Source organism: Myotis yumanensis, unplaced genomic scaffold (genome assembly GCF_028538775.1).
Source record: "Myotis yumanensis isolate MYYU_CA2020_CCGP unplaced genomic scaffold, mMyoYum1.0.hap1 SCAF_13, whole genome shotgun sequence".
Taxonomy (NCBI): domain Eukaryota; kingdom Metazoa; phylum Chordata; class Mammalia; order Chiroptera; family Vespertilionidae; genus Myotis; species Myotis yumanensis.
This window is the reverse complement of record NW_027223764.1, coordinates 10,901,019-10,917,027: the sequence shown is the minus strand read 5'-3', so window position 1 is coordinate 10,917,027 and position 16,009 is coordinate 10,901,019. Positions and strand designations below refer to the sequence as shown.

At 42.8% G+C, this 16,009-nt stretch overlaps 1 protein-coding gene across 2 annotated transcripts in view; it reads left to right on the top strand.

Moving 5' to 3' along the window:
- Nucleotides 1–16,009, top strand: part of ACSL5 (acyl-CoA synthetase long chain family member 5) — a 41,195-nt gene that overhangs the window by 21,562 nt on the left and 3,624 nt on the right. For both annotated transcript variants that reach the window (XM_070432285.1, XM_070432284.1), the window contains exons 4-17: nucleotides 3,099–3,163; nucleotides 3,278–3,379; nucleotides 4,672–4,771; nucleotides 5,971–6,149; nucleotides 6,860–6,892; nucleotides 6,980–7,031; nucleotides 7,783–7,856; nucleotides 8,509–8,586; nucleotides 9,816–9,950; nucleotides 12,183–12,317; nucleotides 12,776–12,871; nucleotides 14,139–14,211; nucleotides 14,457–14,545; nucleotides 14,847–14,963. In XM_070432285.1, coding sequence (XP_070288386.1) covers nucleotides 3,099–3,163; nucleotides 3,278–3,379; nucleotides 4,672–4,771; nucleotides 5,971–6,149; nucleotides 6,860–6,892; nucleotides 6,980–7,031; nucleotides 7,783–7,856; nucleotides 8,509–8,586; nucleotides 9,816–9,950; nucleotides 12,183–12,317; nucleotides 12,776–12,871; nucleotides 14,139–14,211; nucleotides 14,457–14,545; nucleotides 14,847–14,963 — 1,328 coding nt within the window. The remainder of the gene's footprint in view (nucleotides 1–3,098; nucleotides 3,164–3,277; nucleotides 3,380–4,671; nucleotides 4,772–5,970; nucleotides 6,150–6,859; nucleotides 6,893–6,979; nucleotides 7,032–7,782; nucleotides 7,857–8,508; nucleotides 8,587–9,815; nucleotides 9,951–12,182; nucleotides 12,318–12,775; nucleotides 12,872–14,138; nucleotides 14,212–14,456; nucleotides 14,546–14,846; nucleotides 14,964–16,009) is intronic.

Genomic DNA, 16,009 nt, shown 5'->3' with positions numbered 1-16,009 from the left:
GGGCAGCCTTGGGTTTGAAATCCAGTCCTTCCATCTCTAGCTATGTGACCTTGTGCAACCCACTTTGCCGCTCTGAATCTGTCCCTCACAACACAAGAACTTCCCTGAAAGTTGTTGTTACACAGCCAACAATAATGTGCATGAAAGTATTTTTAGGAACTCACTAGTACGTTAGTACATAGTTGTTTAGGAATGTGCTCTTCATAAATGCAATTCTCCAGATGCAGGATCGGAGCCAGAATTAGCATTTAAGCCTCCTGACTTCTTACCTTGTCCTGACCCCAATACCACACTACGGCCCCAGGCTGCTACTCTTGGTATCACAGGAGGCAATTATCTTTTGAACTTTCTTAGAAAGAGGGCCACATGGGCTTTAGTAGGTTCACTTGGAATGTATCAAGCCTCAGTACTTACATCTTTTATCATGGCACACAATGCTAGGTGCACTGGTTTCCTTTCAAAACCTATTGGCTTATAGCCCTCCCTAGATCTTTTTTCTTTGAGGTGACATTCTGTCCAAGCATAGATTTGTCTATGTGACTTCTTATCCCTCCCTTCTCTTCTGCCTTTAGCTATGACTATGATGTTTAATAGTCAGCTCCTGTCAAGTGCTAATTATGCAATAGGCACTGCTCATATAATATCTACTAATCTTCCCTAAACTTCAGGGATTAGTTACTACCTTCCTCACTTTTAAAAATAAAAAACCAGAGACTTGAAGGTTCAGGAACATTCTGAAGGTGACAGAACTAGAAAATGTTGCATAAGATACTTCATTTAGATATTTTTTTCAATACAAAATTAAAACCAAACAGATAAAGTTAAAATGGCACCTCCTGTCAGCAGACTGGAGCAACCTGGCCTGGCTGTTTCCACAGAAAAATGACACTTCTGATCCCTTCTGGGACTGAATACATCTTTTCACCTCTACCCAGGGTAGATGGTCTTTGTTGAGAATCTCCTGTGAATAATATTTAAAATGAAGTCCTCTGGCTCCACCTTGTTAAACTGAATCAGAATTCCAGATAGTGAGGCCTAAGAATCTGAATTTTTAATAATGCTTGGTTGAGGGGAGGGGTTTGCATGCTGGAGTTTCAACTCTACCCAGTTTAGGCCAGTGATTTTGCCCAGTTGTTAATGGGTGGACTCTTTCTAGATAGCCACACCTTAAAACACAAGCGAGATCTGTGTTGAAGAAGTTAATCACAGGCTAGGCTATTGCCTGATAAGGACTTGGGCTAATTAGACTGAAGCTGATTAGGACATAGAGTTTAATGAGACCTCAGTTGGTGTCCCTTTGGGCCAATTATTTGACTTGTTCCTCGGCCATGGGCCTCTGCTAGTATTTTCACCTATAGGGAAGTGACAAGGCGATGCAGGGTGGTTTTTTTCCACACTCATCAGCTCTGCCACCTACTGAGTGAGCTTGAAGAAGCTATCCCAGGCCCTTCTGACTCTCAGATATTGTCACCTCTGGGGATAACAATAGTTGCAAAGACCAGGTGAGCGAATGTGCCTAGCATGGAGTAAGCGTTCCGTCAATGGTAGCTATCCCTAGTGATTCATGTCTGTGCAATCTCATTAGTAGACCACTGAGGCACACAATCTGGGCTGAGCACCTAACGGCACAAGACTTGCCCAGTTTCATGGAAAATTACAGTCTGGAACTTGACTTCTTGAGCTTTTCTGCAGCTGTTTCAGCAGGAAGAAAAAGTACTAGCACTTCCTGTGGACAGTCTCTTCACTTATTTTTATATCTTTCTAATCAGAGCAGCTATCTCTTTCCTGCTTTCTTTCCTTTTTCCTCTGTCACTTAGTCTGGAAGTTTACGTATTTACCTCTGGATTCCTAGTAACACTCTCTCTGAATGCTTCCTTTTGTCAAGACCTGATTCTCTCTCAGCAATTTGGCTAGAGCCACTGTGTCCAATTCCCTTCCCGTGTACTTTTCTATTTATAACTTGGTCTCATTTCGGCCTTTCAGCCAGTTAGGCATGTTCCTTAGCCTCCTATCAACTTCCGTGGCTCCTGTGACTGAGCTTCAGCCTTTCAGGAGACACTCTCCTGTAAACAGGCAAAGTACATGAACATATGAGAGTCAACAAAGTTCAACAAACAAAGGAAAGGTCCCATTTGACTCGCTGTTAAAGAACTGTAGGCTAACGTCTTAATTTTTTAAACCTATCAAACCACAAGACATGTTTCAAAGGGTACTATTTAGTGTCTATGACTTGAAATGTTGCTGGTGGGAAAAAAGAAATTGTCACAATGGGGTGTATGAAGCATTGTGGTGCTACATATAAAAAACCTGAGCTATTCCAACCTCCCTCAGCTCACAGCTCAGTCATTTCATTTTAGGAACTCTGTTCTAAGAAAATGCACTAAGTTTGAAATGATTAATTTGAAAATATTTTCCATTGGCTTATTTAAGGTGTCAAACTTGAAAACGATCTTAGTAACCACAATGAGAGAAGTAAACTACAGTAGAACCCTTCGTCAGTTGGCCAAAATAAGGCCACTAAAATCTCTACAGAGAATAAGTAATGACATGGAAATGTTTATATCAAACAGTGAAAGGAAGCAGGATAAATGCACACACACATACACACACGCACACACATATCATAACTTTATAGAATATGCAAAGGAACTATGAAAATAATATTACTGTTAATAATGGTAGTTATGTGACATTATTAACAGCTCATATTTTGATTTTTTTTCTATATTTGTATGAGCATACATTTTTGTATTATAGGGGAGATCAATTCAAGATTATCCCTTTCAGGCTGTGTTTACTTGTGGACTTTTACTGGTTCACGTTATGTGGGCTAGTCCATATTCATGCCTGTTACCGTGGGGGTCACATATTCCAACACTGAGCCACTCTGTTCTCTAGCATTTCCTACATGTTTCAAATGTAGTTTACTTTTGAGAACTGATTACTTATTGCCTTTGAATTTCCTTGGCACATAAGAGAAGTTCACATTCTAACGAGATTTACAATATGTGGTTTGTCTCTTCCTAATTCCCTTTTACCTTCTCTGGTCCAAAGGATTTGCAAATGAAACTAATCTTCTTTTAATGTTATGATTTTAGACAATGGGCCTTGCTTGGGGTACAGAAAACCAAACCAGCCCTACAGATGGCTGTCCTACAAGCAGGTAAGTGAGGCCCATGTTTGGGATAGATTCTTTTGCTAATGTGATATGCCAAGCTAATGGTCTCCTTTGGGTTTTGACTGCTCCCCCCACCTCTTCTTTTTCTCTCTTTTGTAGGTGTCTGATCGAGCAGAGTACCTGGGATCCTGTCTCTTGTATAAAGGATATAAGCCATCACCAGACCAATTTGTTGGCATCTTTGCTCAAAACAGGCCAGAGGTAACCACATTGAAGTTAACTCAAGAAAATGAGTCAGGGCTAAGCCTAAAGACTTTAAACCCACCCCTGATCCAGCTCTCTGACACTTGTTGAGGACTTACCAAAGCTATTTAAAGATCTCATATTCTTTCAATATTTTTCCCCTTGAGAGAATTACAGCTCTGGGCCTCCTTAATTCCTGTTTGAATGTGTGGTTCTCTAAGCTAGGTGACTGGATTTCTCTTATTTCCCAGCCCATTAAGAGTGATTTTAAGGCAGCCTGTTTGTTGCATGATGAAAATGAGGTGGCTGAAAGGTACTGGCCGATAAGAGTTTGAGGCTGTTCTAGAAAAGGATGTATTCAAATCAGAATTGGAACTTGCATGTTGTACCAAGTAAACCAAGGCATCCATTGCTATGGAGACTGGCCATTGAAAGCCAATTTTAAACATTACGATGATTGGAATTAATTTGTTACACCCAGCCTTCATGAGGAACTAAACCTAGTGAATTAGCCTGCTAGGGCTGCCATAACAAAATACCAGAAACTGATGGTTTAAACAACAGAACTGTATTTTCTCACACTTCTGGAGGCTGGAAGTCCAAGATGAAGGTGTCATCTAGTTTGGTTTCTCCTGAGACCTCTCTTTTTGGCTTGCAGTTGGCTGCCTTCTCATTGTGTCCTCACATGACCTTTTCTGTCATCTCTGATGTCTCTTCCTCTTAGAAGAACACTAGCTATGTTGGATTAGAACTCATTTACCCTTGATCACCTCCTTGGTTTACTTGGTACAATATGAGAGGCATTGGGGGTTAGGGCTGCAATTCAGCCCATGGCATCTAGACTCATTTTCTCTCCCTCTTCATGCTTCCTGGTGTGTATACATTGACATCATGCTATCCCACCTCGGTGTTCACTCCCTGAATGCATTCTCTGTCTCCCCGTCCACAACCAAAATGTACCAGTCCTTCAAACCCCTGCCCAATGTTCGTCACTTTCCCCAAAGCAGCCCCCGATCCCCTTTACCCCACCCCTGAAAGTGACCTCTGCCTTTCCATAGTTCCTATGGACAGAACTCATCACACTCTACCTTTGTATCCTGGCCCACCTTTGTATTATAGTTGGCTCTGTGCCTCTTATCTCCTTTATTTAACTGTACTTTGAGGCATTAGCTATGGTAGTCCTAAGGCCCCACAGTGATTTTTTAAAAACGCAAAGTAACCACAAAATCATTTGTTGGCTAAATGACTAAGTTAATACTTTTCCTCTTCCAAGTGCTCTCTTGTCCTTACTTGACCTTCTCTCCATGCAGTGGATCATCTCTGAGTTAGCTTGTTACACATACTCCATGGTAGCCGTGCCCCTGTATGATACCTTGGGAGCAGAAGCCGTCATATACATTATCAACAAGGGTAAGATTTGGCTATTCCATTACAACTGCTTCTTTCTTAAAGCTGAGTAATTCCTCAAGATCTGCTTTTTTAAAATATACATTTTATTGATTTTTTACAGAGAGGAAGAGAGAGGGATAGAGAGTTAGAAACATCCATGAGAGAGAAACATCGATCAGCTGCCTCCTGCACACCCCCTACTGGGGATGTGCCTGCAACCAAGGGACATGCCCTTGACTAGAATCGAACCTGGGACTCTTCAGTCCACAGGCCGACACTCTATCCACTGAGCCAAACTAGTCAGGGCTCAAGATCTGCTTTTGTTAGCAGACTTGGGATGCTGTGGCCAGAAAAATGCTCACGTCTTTGCTGTCTTGTAGTACCTACATAGAATTTACAGGGAAGTTACAAAAAGCCCATGAGGCAGGGATAGGCACAGAGAGAGGAGTCAATGAAATGCTTTAAGGTGACATAGTATGACAATGGAGTTTAGAGGACTAGGCTATTTACTTTGGCCTCACTGGAGACAAGGCCAGAGCGCATGACTAATCACTGTGAAACTTCCGGTCTAAGTTCCTATTCTTGTCAGTGTAAGTCAGTACAGTGAACCCGCATAGACCAATGTTTATACTAAGTCTGTAGAAAACACCACCATTCTCAAACCAAGTACAAGTTCAATGGACAAGTAACAGCCCTTCCATATATCCAAGATGTTACTTTCTGTCACAGAAATAGTCGATTAAGCGAGGTGATCCACTTGAACTTTAGACACAATCAGGAGTTTGCTATTTGTGTAAACAAGTATCAAAGCAAAGGCTAACATTTAAAATCATAAAATGCTTGTCTGCTACAATCCCATCTGCCCCTTCCTTTCCCCTCTACCCCCATTCTGCCTCCCCCAAATAAAACACATTGTCAGGACCACACCTAAGCGATTTGAGAGTCGTCTGTGTTCTTAAGCAGAAGGAATTTTGTGGCTTCTCTAGAGACTAAACTCAGTTGGCAGCACACAATGGGAACTCTGCTTCTGCTTCAATTAAGCTTCTTTGTTATCAATGGAATGTTTTAGGTTTTACGCATTACCATCAGATTTGCAGACATAATTAATATCCTTTAAGGGACCCACTGCTTTGACATTTTCAAAAACCCCTTCCTCCTCCCAAGGCATGAGGTCCATGGCAGAGCAGGAAGATGACCTCTGGCTCTGTTTCTGCTTTCAGCTGATATTGCCATGGTGATCTGTGATACACCCCAAAAGGCATCAGTCCTGCTAGAAAACGTGGAGAAGGGCCTCACTCCAGGCCTGAAACTGATCATCCTCATGAATCCCTTCGAGGATGACCTGAAGCAAAGAGGGGAGAAGATCGGAGTTGAGCTCTTATCCTTCTTGGATGCTGAGGTAATGGTCTGAAACACAACTCACAACTCCAAGGCTGGCCTGACGCCATGGGCATCTGGTGTTATCTACTTGGCCCGACATCTCCACAAGTGCACAGGCTGTCATTCCCCAGGGGTGGCAGGACAGGAGTAAATTAGACTCATGCTGTGAAGCTTCGAGAACAGTTTCCTCAGGACAACTCAGAAACCATGCCAGGGGAGGAGAAAGGTCTGTGGCCAGCCTGCACAGAGCTCTCAGGGGAGTATTTATAAGTGCAGTGGTTGGTGGTAGTTAAGGATACGGTCCTGGAACTAGGTGACCTAGGGCAAGTTATTCTGTATCTCCCTTCCCCTTCTGTAAAACAAGGATAAAGTAGTCTCTATCTCACAGAGGTGTTAAAGAGTGAACTGAGTTAATAATTGCATAAACTGCTCCGGAAAGTGACTGGTATGTAGTAAGCCTGGAAATGTCAACTAAACATATTATTCAAAAAGATTTAGCAATGGTCCTAGATGATTACACCTAAGAGTATGGTGGAAGTTTAGACATTTGGGGTCTTTCTTCCCTCTTAAGGTTTTTAATTTAGACCTTACGCTTTTCCATAGGGCTTCTGAGCCTGACCCAAGATGAAATTTTGGTGATGTTCCCATAGATCTGTTCTCATGGAAAAGGAAGAGGGCTGTATTTGTCATGAGTCTATCCAACTCAACTTATGTCTTTCTTTCTTGTAGAATATAGGCAAAGAGAATTTCAGAAAACCCGTGGTAAGTTTTCTTCTGCCTGAATTTGAATCAATCTTATTCAACTTCCAAAGCTCATGGTAGACTAAGCCCTTGTGCTCCCCCCTCCAGCCTCCTGAACCAGAAGACCTGGGCATCGTCTGCTTTACCAGTGGGACCACAGGTCAGTGCCCATGAAGCTGTGCCAAGACCTCAGGTCAGCCAAAAACATGGCTTGAGTCACTGACCACTGGTAGGGGCTCACCACCTAAGGCTTTTGAGTACAGATACCCAGATAGAAAACTGTAAGCCTAAGTAGATAGACTTCATTGAACATACTGAGAGGAGTTTACATGCTATGAATTTCAGGGGTCTTAAAGATGGCATCATAAAGTCAACCTTCTTCCCCAACCCACCATGCTCTCAATTTGACACCACTAGATTGGCCATTCAATCAATATAACCCAGTGATAGTTCTACAAAGATCACTGTGCACCCCACCTCCTCCTGGCAGCTACCTACCTATTAGAACTCCTAATAGCTTTTCATGTGGCCCATGATGACCTACCGTTATATCCATTCCATCTGCCCGGTTTATAAAGTGATAGCTAGGTAACATTGTTAGATCTGAAGTCTTCAACATAAAAACAACACAAGGGATGGGGAGGTTACTTGGGTTTTTCTTTTCTACTGTGTTGCTATCTGAGCTATGGCTGTTCCCTGTGTGAGGGCAGAAGGCTGTCAGCAGTAGAATCTCTGGGAGCATTAACCATTCACAAATAGAGTCGTCTACCTCTTGTACAAAGACTCGGTGACAGGAGAAGCGCTTGCCTCTTTGGAACAGAACCAATTGAATGTCACTTCTTATTTCAAAGCCAAAGGGTTACCTATTTGCTACATAAAGGGTCTTTCTCTCCACCTCTTGTTTCCTACAGGTGACCCCAAAGGAGCCATGCTAACCCATCAAAATGTTGTTTCAAATGCTTCAGCTTTCCTCAGATGCGTGGAGGTTAGTGGTAGCTTGAAAAAGAGGTCCTCATTAGAATGTGACTCTGTCATAAGATTTTAATCTTGAAGCTAGAGGAGGCAGAGAAGAAAAAAACAAATAAAACAGGTTAAGGTGCTGAGTGTGGACAAACACATGTGCATCTTTGTGTGGAGGGCTGTGCATTTTCAAGCTGTGGTCTTTGAGGATCCCTGCAGACCTCTACCCCAGCGCAGTCCAGTGGACTCTGGGTTGCTCAGGCTGAGGCCGATTTGAGGACTAAAAGCCCTGTGAAATGATCCTTTGCTTCCAGGGCACCTCTCCCAGTTCTTCAGGGCACTCACGGAAGGAAGTAGTTAAAAAAAAATTTTAAATTTTAAATGAGATGTAACGATGCCTAACATTATAATAGTTTCAGGTGTACAACATAATGATTCAATATTTATATGTATTGCAAAATGATCCTCATAGTAAGTGTAGTTAACATCCATCACTGCACATAGTTACAAATTCTTTGTTCTTGTGACGAGAACTTCTAAGATCAACTCTCTCAGCAACTTTCGAATATACAATAGAGTATTATTAACTACAGTTAACAAGGGTAGTTCTTAAATCTCTTTGGTAAAGAAGGTTGGCATTAATCCGATTTTGTCTCCTCCCCCTTCCCGATCTGTAGGAAAGCTTTGCACCCACCCCCGAGGATGTGAGCATATCCTACCTCCCCTTGGCTCATATGTTTGAGAGGGTCGTACAGGTGAGTGCCCATGGCCCTAGCAGGTATGTGGGAAGGGAGTCCTGACTTGCTTAGTCTCACCTTTATTCCAAAGGCAGGTTCCCAACATTTACAGTCCTTTCTTTAAGGTAAAGGGCATAGACAGGGAGTGGGCACAGCTAAGTCTAAATCCCGGCATTCCCCTACCTCGCTGTGACGCCTTCCTCTGCTAAATCTGTGTGTGTCCACTGGGACTCAGCTTGCTCCCACCTTCACACAGTGCCTGTGAGTTGAGCGAGATCAGAGCCAGGACCTTACCATAGACCCTTCATTCTGACCTGGGATAAGAGAGGTTTTTCTTCTTTTTAATTTTATTTTGGTTCAAAGATTTTAAAAGATCAAGGATTAGAGAAAAGGAAGTTCTTCACAGCGGGCCAGGGAAGAAGCATTTGATCCAGGTGAGATGTCCAGAGTGTCTAAGACAGGGTCGTTCAGGGTGGTGTGCCCTGGAGGAGGGCTGCCCCTCTGTGAGTGGACTCTGGGCTGCTCAGGCTGAGGCCGATTTGAGGACTGAAAGCAATGCTGGTCTTTCAAAAGCATAGGTGGTGGTAGGAATGGGAAATCCTCTCTCTGATCCCCTGTGAAGTGATCCTTTGGCTGTGAGCCCTATTCTTAAATATTTCTTAAATACTGTTGATGCATGAAATGATGAATGAGAGAACCACTTCCTTGGACTAAAGTGCTGATATCTGATTCATAACATATTGATTCTAATAAACATCGTTTTTTTCAATCCTCACCTGAGGATATTTTTCCATTGGTTTTTAGAGAGAGTGGAAGGGAGAGAGGGAAAGAGAGAGAGAGAGAGAGAGAGAGAGAGAGAGAGAAACATTGATGTGAGAGAGACACATCCATCAATTGGTTGCCCTCGCACATGCTCCAAACAGGTCTGGGGATCAGGCCTAGGTACGTGCCCTTGACCGCAATGAAACCCAGGACCCTTCAGTCCCCAGGCGGATGCTCTTTCCACTGAGCCAAACAAGCAAGGGCTAATAAGAATCTTTTTTTTCACATTTCTGAACTCGGGGCAGTCTCACAATTATAGGACAGTCTCACGATTATGTTCTTGTTTCATTGGCAGTGTTTTCTCTTAGTGCCGCAGACTAAGAGGCACCACGAGCGGCCGAGTCTCTTGTGACAGCCTCTTGAAGACGGGCCCCACCTGAAGCGGTCCTTTGGCGCTGAGCCCTTTTCTTCGGTTTTGGTTTCAGATTGTTGTGTACTCGTGTGGAGCCAGAGTTGGGTTCTTCCAGGGAGACATTCGGTTGCTGCCCGATGACATGAAGACACTGAAGCCCACATTGTTTCCCGTGGTGCCTCGACTCCTCAACAGGATCTACGATAAGGTACTGGCCTTGCTTCTACTGGGCTGACCATGGGGTGAGCGAGCTGTCTGGCTCAGGCCTGACTGAGGCTCTTAGGGACTCTATGTTGTTAAGGATTTGTCCACTTCCACCATTGCCTCCCATTCCCTACACACATCTACTTACAGCCACATTTATAAATGCAGTTGTGATAAACCCCTTTCCTCTGGGTGAGACCACTTGGACCTGATCTGGAGAAAGAGCTCAGTTCAGAGAGACTGATTTCATAGCATCTACATGCATTGTATCCTCACAAAAGCACATGAGGCCTATGCTTGATATCCCTAACTTAAAGGTGAAGAGACTGAGCCTCAGGGGTTTAATAACTTGCTCAGAGTCACTGCTAATAATGGGTCTGGACAGAATCAAATTGTCACATCATTATTTTATTTTATTTTTATTTTTTAAAATATATTTCTATTGATTTCAGAGAGAAAGGGAGAGGGAGAGAGATAGAAACATCAGTGATGAGAAAGAATCATTGATCAGCTGCCTCCTGCATGCCCCCTTCTGGGGATTGAGCCCACAACCCAGTCATGTGCCCTTGACCGGAATTGAACCTGAGACCCTTGAGTCCACAGGCCGACATCCTATCCACTCAGCCAAACCAGCTAGGGCTGTCACATAATTATTTAGCTGTCATTTATCAGTGCTCTATTTTTCATTAGGGATTGCAAAATGGTGATTTTTCTAATTCAATCATTTCTCTTTCATTCATTAGCTACGATGCTCCCATAAGGGCACAACAAATATTTCATTCTTTTATTTACCAATCTTCAGAATGCTGAATTGGTGTCCCGGTGATCTTTAAAACTGGCCAATGAGATTATTTTCTTTGTAATATTAAGAGCTGGTGATTTGCATATTTGTATGTTTAATCTATTTCACTCATTCTTCTCAGTGTTCAAATGTTCCTATTTTGGAAGTCAGGGGTCCCATTTTGGAAGTTGGGAGCCCCATCGTGTTGCTCATATGTCCTTTGACAGGACCCGAGTGGTTTTTAATAGCTTCGTTGATTCCTTGCATAAGATGTCTCAAGCTCATCTTGTATGATTCTTACTCAAGTCTTGGTTTGGTTGTTTTCTCCAAAGAGCTCTTAGAACTGGAATTTGAACCCAGGCAATATAATAACAGCACCCATGCTCTTGACTGTGTGCCCGAGCACCTCATACTTCCATTGACATGAGAGCCTTAAGGAAATAACACAAGGCCATTCTCCACATGTTTGGCCCCACTGCTCAGACCCTAGGACTCCCCATCATGCTTGTGAATCTCACCGGGGGTTATCCTGGGGCTCCAGTTATAGGACGGGCGGCATGCTAGTACACAGATGATCCCTAGACACTGAGAGCCCTCATTTCTATCAGACTTGCTAACAATTCTAACAGCTCCTCTTCATGCTATGGGATTGTTAGATTTGGTTGTTATAATTTTTGTTCACTTGTTGGTTGGGCTTTCTTTTTAATTTTTGAGAGAGAGTTATTTTACAATATGGTATTAACACACAGTTCTCTTCCGGGACTTATTTTTAAAATGCAAGACTTTACTAGGGGGGTAAGGGCATGTGCCGGGGAATGGGAGTGGCTGGGGGGAGGTCAATGGGGGGAAAAGAAGACATATGTAATACTATATGTAATACCTTAAACAATAAAAATAAATAAATAAATAAATAAATAACGTTTATATATTTCCATTAAAAAAAAAAAAAAGCAAGACTTTATTAGTGTGAGTCTAAATTCCAGCTCTTTGTCCATGATTTGTTAGGGGGAGTCTTGTAAAAGTTGAGAAGAGAACGGTGTCAGCAGTAAGTTCACAGGGAAGAAATGTTGAAGTAGAAAAGTCTGTTGGGCTTTGTGTGCTGTGGCTAAGGAAACTTCAGTTATAGAGAAAGTGGTACCTTATTCGACCTATTAAAGCAGAAACCCTCAGGGTGCTGCCCATTGAGCTGGTTATTATCTAGTAGTCCCAAGTGACGTTGTAGATTGGTGCTGACCGTCTTTTGAAGACGTAATTATGTCAGTTGCCAAAGTTGTGTGCCAAGGTATCCGGAGGAACTAGAGCTCTGAATTATACGTGGGCATAATTCTCTGGGCTCTTTATTATTATGAGAGGTGCTTCCTTATGAAGCTAGATGGCAACATCTCTTGCTCATGGATGAGCTTTGGTGTGTGTCTCTACGGAGGTTTCCAACTAAAAGGAGTTATCACTCTGCAGGTTCAAAATTCAGCCAAGACTCCCTTGAAGAAGTTCATGTTGAACATGGCTATTTCCAGTAAATTCAATGAGGTGAAAAGGGGTATCATCAGACGCGACAGTTTGTGGGACAAGCTCATCTTTGCAAAGATCCAGGTAGGTTGACGGGCAAGCATCTCTTTAACCGGAGATCCTTGCTTACTTTCTGTATTCACTCATCATTTGAGATCTCTCCTGGACAACCTTGTTTGTCACTAAAGGGAATTGGTCCAAGTTCAGAAAATGCTTTGTATTTAGGTTCTAGCACTTTCTCATATATATTTTTAAGGTGGTCTGTTGAGATTATAAGTAATTTGAAGGGACCAAAAATACAAATTGTAGGAGGAAATCTTAAAAATGCAGATCTGGTCCCAGCTATTGTGGGTAGTAGTGACAATAATAGTTAACGTTTTAAGTGCCTTCCCATAGTACCAGGCCCTATTCTAAGTGCTTTGTAAATTACCAAGTTTAATTCTCCTAACAATAGTGGGTGGGTTGTTCAACCCATCTTGCAAAGGAGGAAAATGAAGCCAGGGGAAGAGGCTTCAGCGGGTGTTTTTGTTTCTACTGAACAGGACAGCCTGGGCGGGAAGGTGCGCATCATGGTCACTGGCGCTGCCCCCATCTCCTCTCCCGTCTTGGAGTTCCTCCGAGCGGCAATGGGATGTCCGGTAAGCCAAGCACCTTTGAAGATAGCTTATTTCACTTTTGCAACAAATAAGGCTGTTTAAATAAAATTGAAAACACAACTGAAAAGTACCAAAGAGACACTCACCCCAAAAATCTCAAAATCAAGAGAAAATATCCGTCTAGTCACCTCTTATGCATATGGAAACCTACATAAAGGGCATAGGGTTCTAACATACTTTTTATTTTATTTTTAAAAAAATATATTTTATTGATTTTTTACAGAGAAGGGAGAGGGATAGAGAGTTAGAAACATCGATGAGAGATATCGATCAGCTGCCTCCTTCACGTCCCCTACTGGGGATGTGCCCGCAACCAAGGTACATGCCCTTGACTGGAATCGAACCTGGGACCCCTCAGTCCGCAGGCCGACACTCTATCCACTGAGCCAAACCAGTTCAGCCTAATATACTTTTTAAACAGTGCCCCATTGATATTGTTCCTTGTCAAACAAAGATCTACATTATTTAATGGTTTTGGAATAGTTTGGTGAATATACCTAAATAACTAGTCTCCTATTGATGGACAAGAGATACTTACCTTTTCTTTTTGCTGTTATAATCAATGAAGTGATAAGGATACCTGTATATTCATTAGTATTGAATGCAATTATCAATTTGGGGACTAATCCTGGCAAGTAGGGATTACCTAACTTCCCTTTAGTAAGGTCTTGTTTTTGTGTGTGTTTTTTTATTCTTTTCTGCAAATAATGCATGAGGTCTTATTTTCCCACATTTTTGACAGTGAGAGCCTTTGCCAATCATTTAAATCCTAGCCCATCAGATACATGAAAACACTGAACATCTTTTCTATCGCTTATTGGCATCTGTATTTCTTCCATGAATCATTCTATCACTTCCTTACAGAAAAACAGGCACAGGATAATTTGGTTCTCTTTCACGTTGCTTTCTAAGAGTCCTTCAGATAGTAATCATACTCATGTTTGTTGTTTTAGAAATATTTTTTCTAGTCTTTTCTTCTATTGAAAAACTCTCGTTTTCTCATCGACTTGAAATGCCACATTTCCCAAAGTACAGTATAACTTTTCATACGTTGGTCTATTTCTGGACCCTTTTGGTTTTTGAGTGAGCCCTTAGTTGTGACGACTTAGCGGCTCAGGCGTGAACTCCAGGTCTTATGACATGAAGTGACCTCCAACCCTCAGAGGCCTCGCTTTCCTCCTCTTTTAAAGCATGGCCAGCTCCTGCTTTACCTTGAGTCGGTCTCAAAGCCCTTCTCTGGCCTTCCCAGGTGTTTGAAGCTTATGGTCAAACAGAATGCACTGCTGGCTGTACATTCACATTACCCGGGGACTGGAAAACAGGTAGGTTCTCCGTCTGCTGGGCGGGAGGGGCAGTGGTTGGGAGAAGGGTTCTAATTGAGCTTGGACTTAAGGGTTTAGATAAATGTGGCAAAAGCCAACTCTGGTTTTGGTCCAGGCCTTCCTATCTTGGCAGATGATTTTTCAGTCTTTTACCTTTTAGAGTCGATCCATAAGTATCTCTGAAATATTCCTGGAATGATCACCGTTTTACAGTTTCCCAGCTGACTCAGTATGGTGTGTTCTAGGCCATGTCGGAGTTCCCCTGGCTTGCAATCACGTGAAGCTGGAAGATGTGCCAGACATGAACTACTTTTCAGTGAACGGTGAAGGAGAGGTGGGTGGGTTGCTCCCAGTAGTCATGGCAAGGCATTGGTGGTGGGGATGTTTGTATTAAGGAGAGCACACCCTTGTGAGCAGGCGTGGGTTAGACTCCTTTGAGATCTTGAGCAAGGCATTGGATGTTTCTGAACCTCACTTTCCTGTCCCCCACGCCTGGGGATTACAATCGAGTGCTCTTCACACGGTAGTTGAAACCATCAGATGATGTAAGGGTGGGAACAGGTGTTTGATAAAGTACCCAGACCTGGAGTAGTACCCTCTGCCATTGTCATCACTTTGTACCTTCTTACGTGCAGATCTGCATCAAGGGTGTCAACGTGTTCAAAGGATACCTGAAGGACCCGGAGAAGACGGCGGAAGCCCTGGACAAAGATGGCTGGCTTCACACAGGAGATATTGGTCGCTGGCTCCCGGTGGGTGTTTCTTCGAAAATTCAGGGAGCATAGGCTGCAGAACTGGGGAGAACCATCTGCTTATCGACAAGCTGGGCAGAGATGTGAGTGGGATGATCAGCTGAGTTGGCGTGACTCCCGTGACAATGGAATAGATTTGCTTGCAGCCAAAGGAAAATTAGTTGACTCTTCCAGGAAAAGGGTGTAGTAGTCTGTGTTTTCTTTTTGTTATTTGTTTACTTTTATTAAGAAAGAAATTGTGATTTGAAAACTCCATGGGCTCACACTATTTGCCTTTTATAAGTTTCAAAGGGTTACATTCATTTCTTTCTACCTAACACGTAGAGACATATCAAAACAAGGAGGCAAGATTTTTAAACTAGGCATGTGCAGAGGCTAGGCTTTGCCTCTCAGTGGCTTTTACTGCCTCTCTCTGTGGAATATATGGCTCCATTTTTTAAAGCTTGCTAACAAGCAAAGATAAGTAGTCTCTGCCAACCCCATCTGTTTTTCTAAGAAGAGAGGAAATAATTGCTTAATTGTGATGAAGATTTAGGAGCCCTGTAGGGGATTTCCCAAGGTCTCCTCTGAAAAGGTGTCTACTATGTGCTGGGGAGTGGGGATGTAACCAGATCTGAAACTCCTTTCCGGCTCGATATTCTCAAGATTTAAGTGATAGTCACAGAATGTTCGGTGAAAACTCTGAGAACATTGGTTCTGGTGATGAATCTCATAGATTTGGGTCTAGTAGTATCGTGCTAACTTATCTGCTTCTGTATGCATTCTCTGCTCTAATAGGCATAAAATGTGGGCAATATATGCGTCCCCAAATTGGAGTTATAAAGGGCTTAGCCTTATTAATCACTTTCAGATAATGTTAGGCTGGATTGTGGGTTTATTTCTTGAGGCAGCCTTATTGATGGTTCCAGGGCTGGTTCAGTCTACTGCCCTACTTAAGGTGTGATCATGTGGATTGTATTTAACACTTGTCCCAATTCTGCAATTCAAATCCCTAAGAGCTTAAGCTTCTCAGACCAATGAGCTCAGAGACATCAAATGACCCCTGG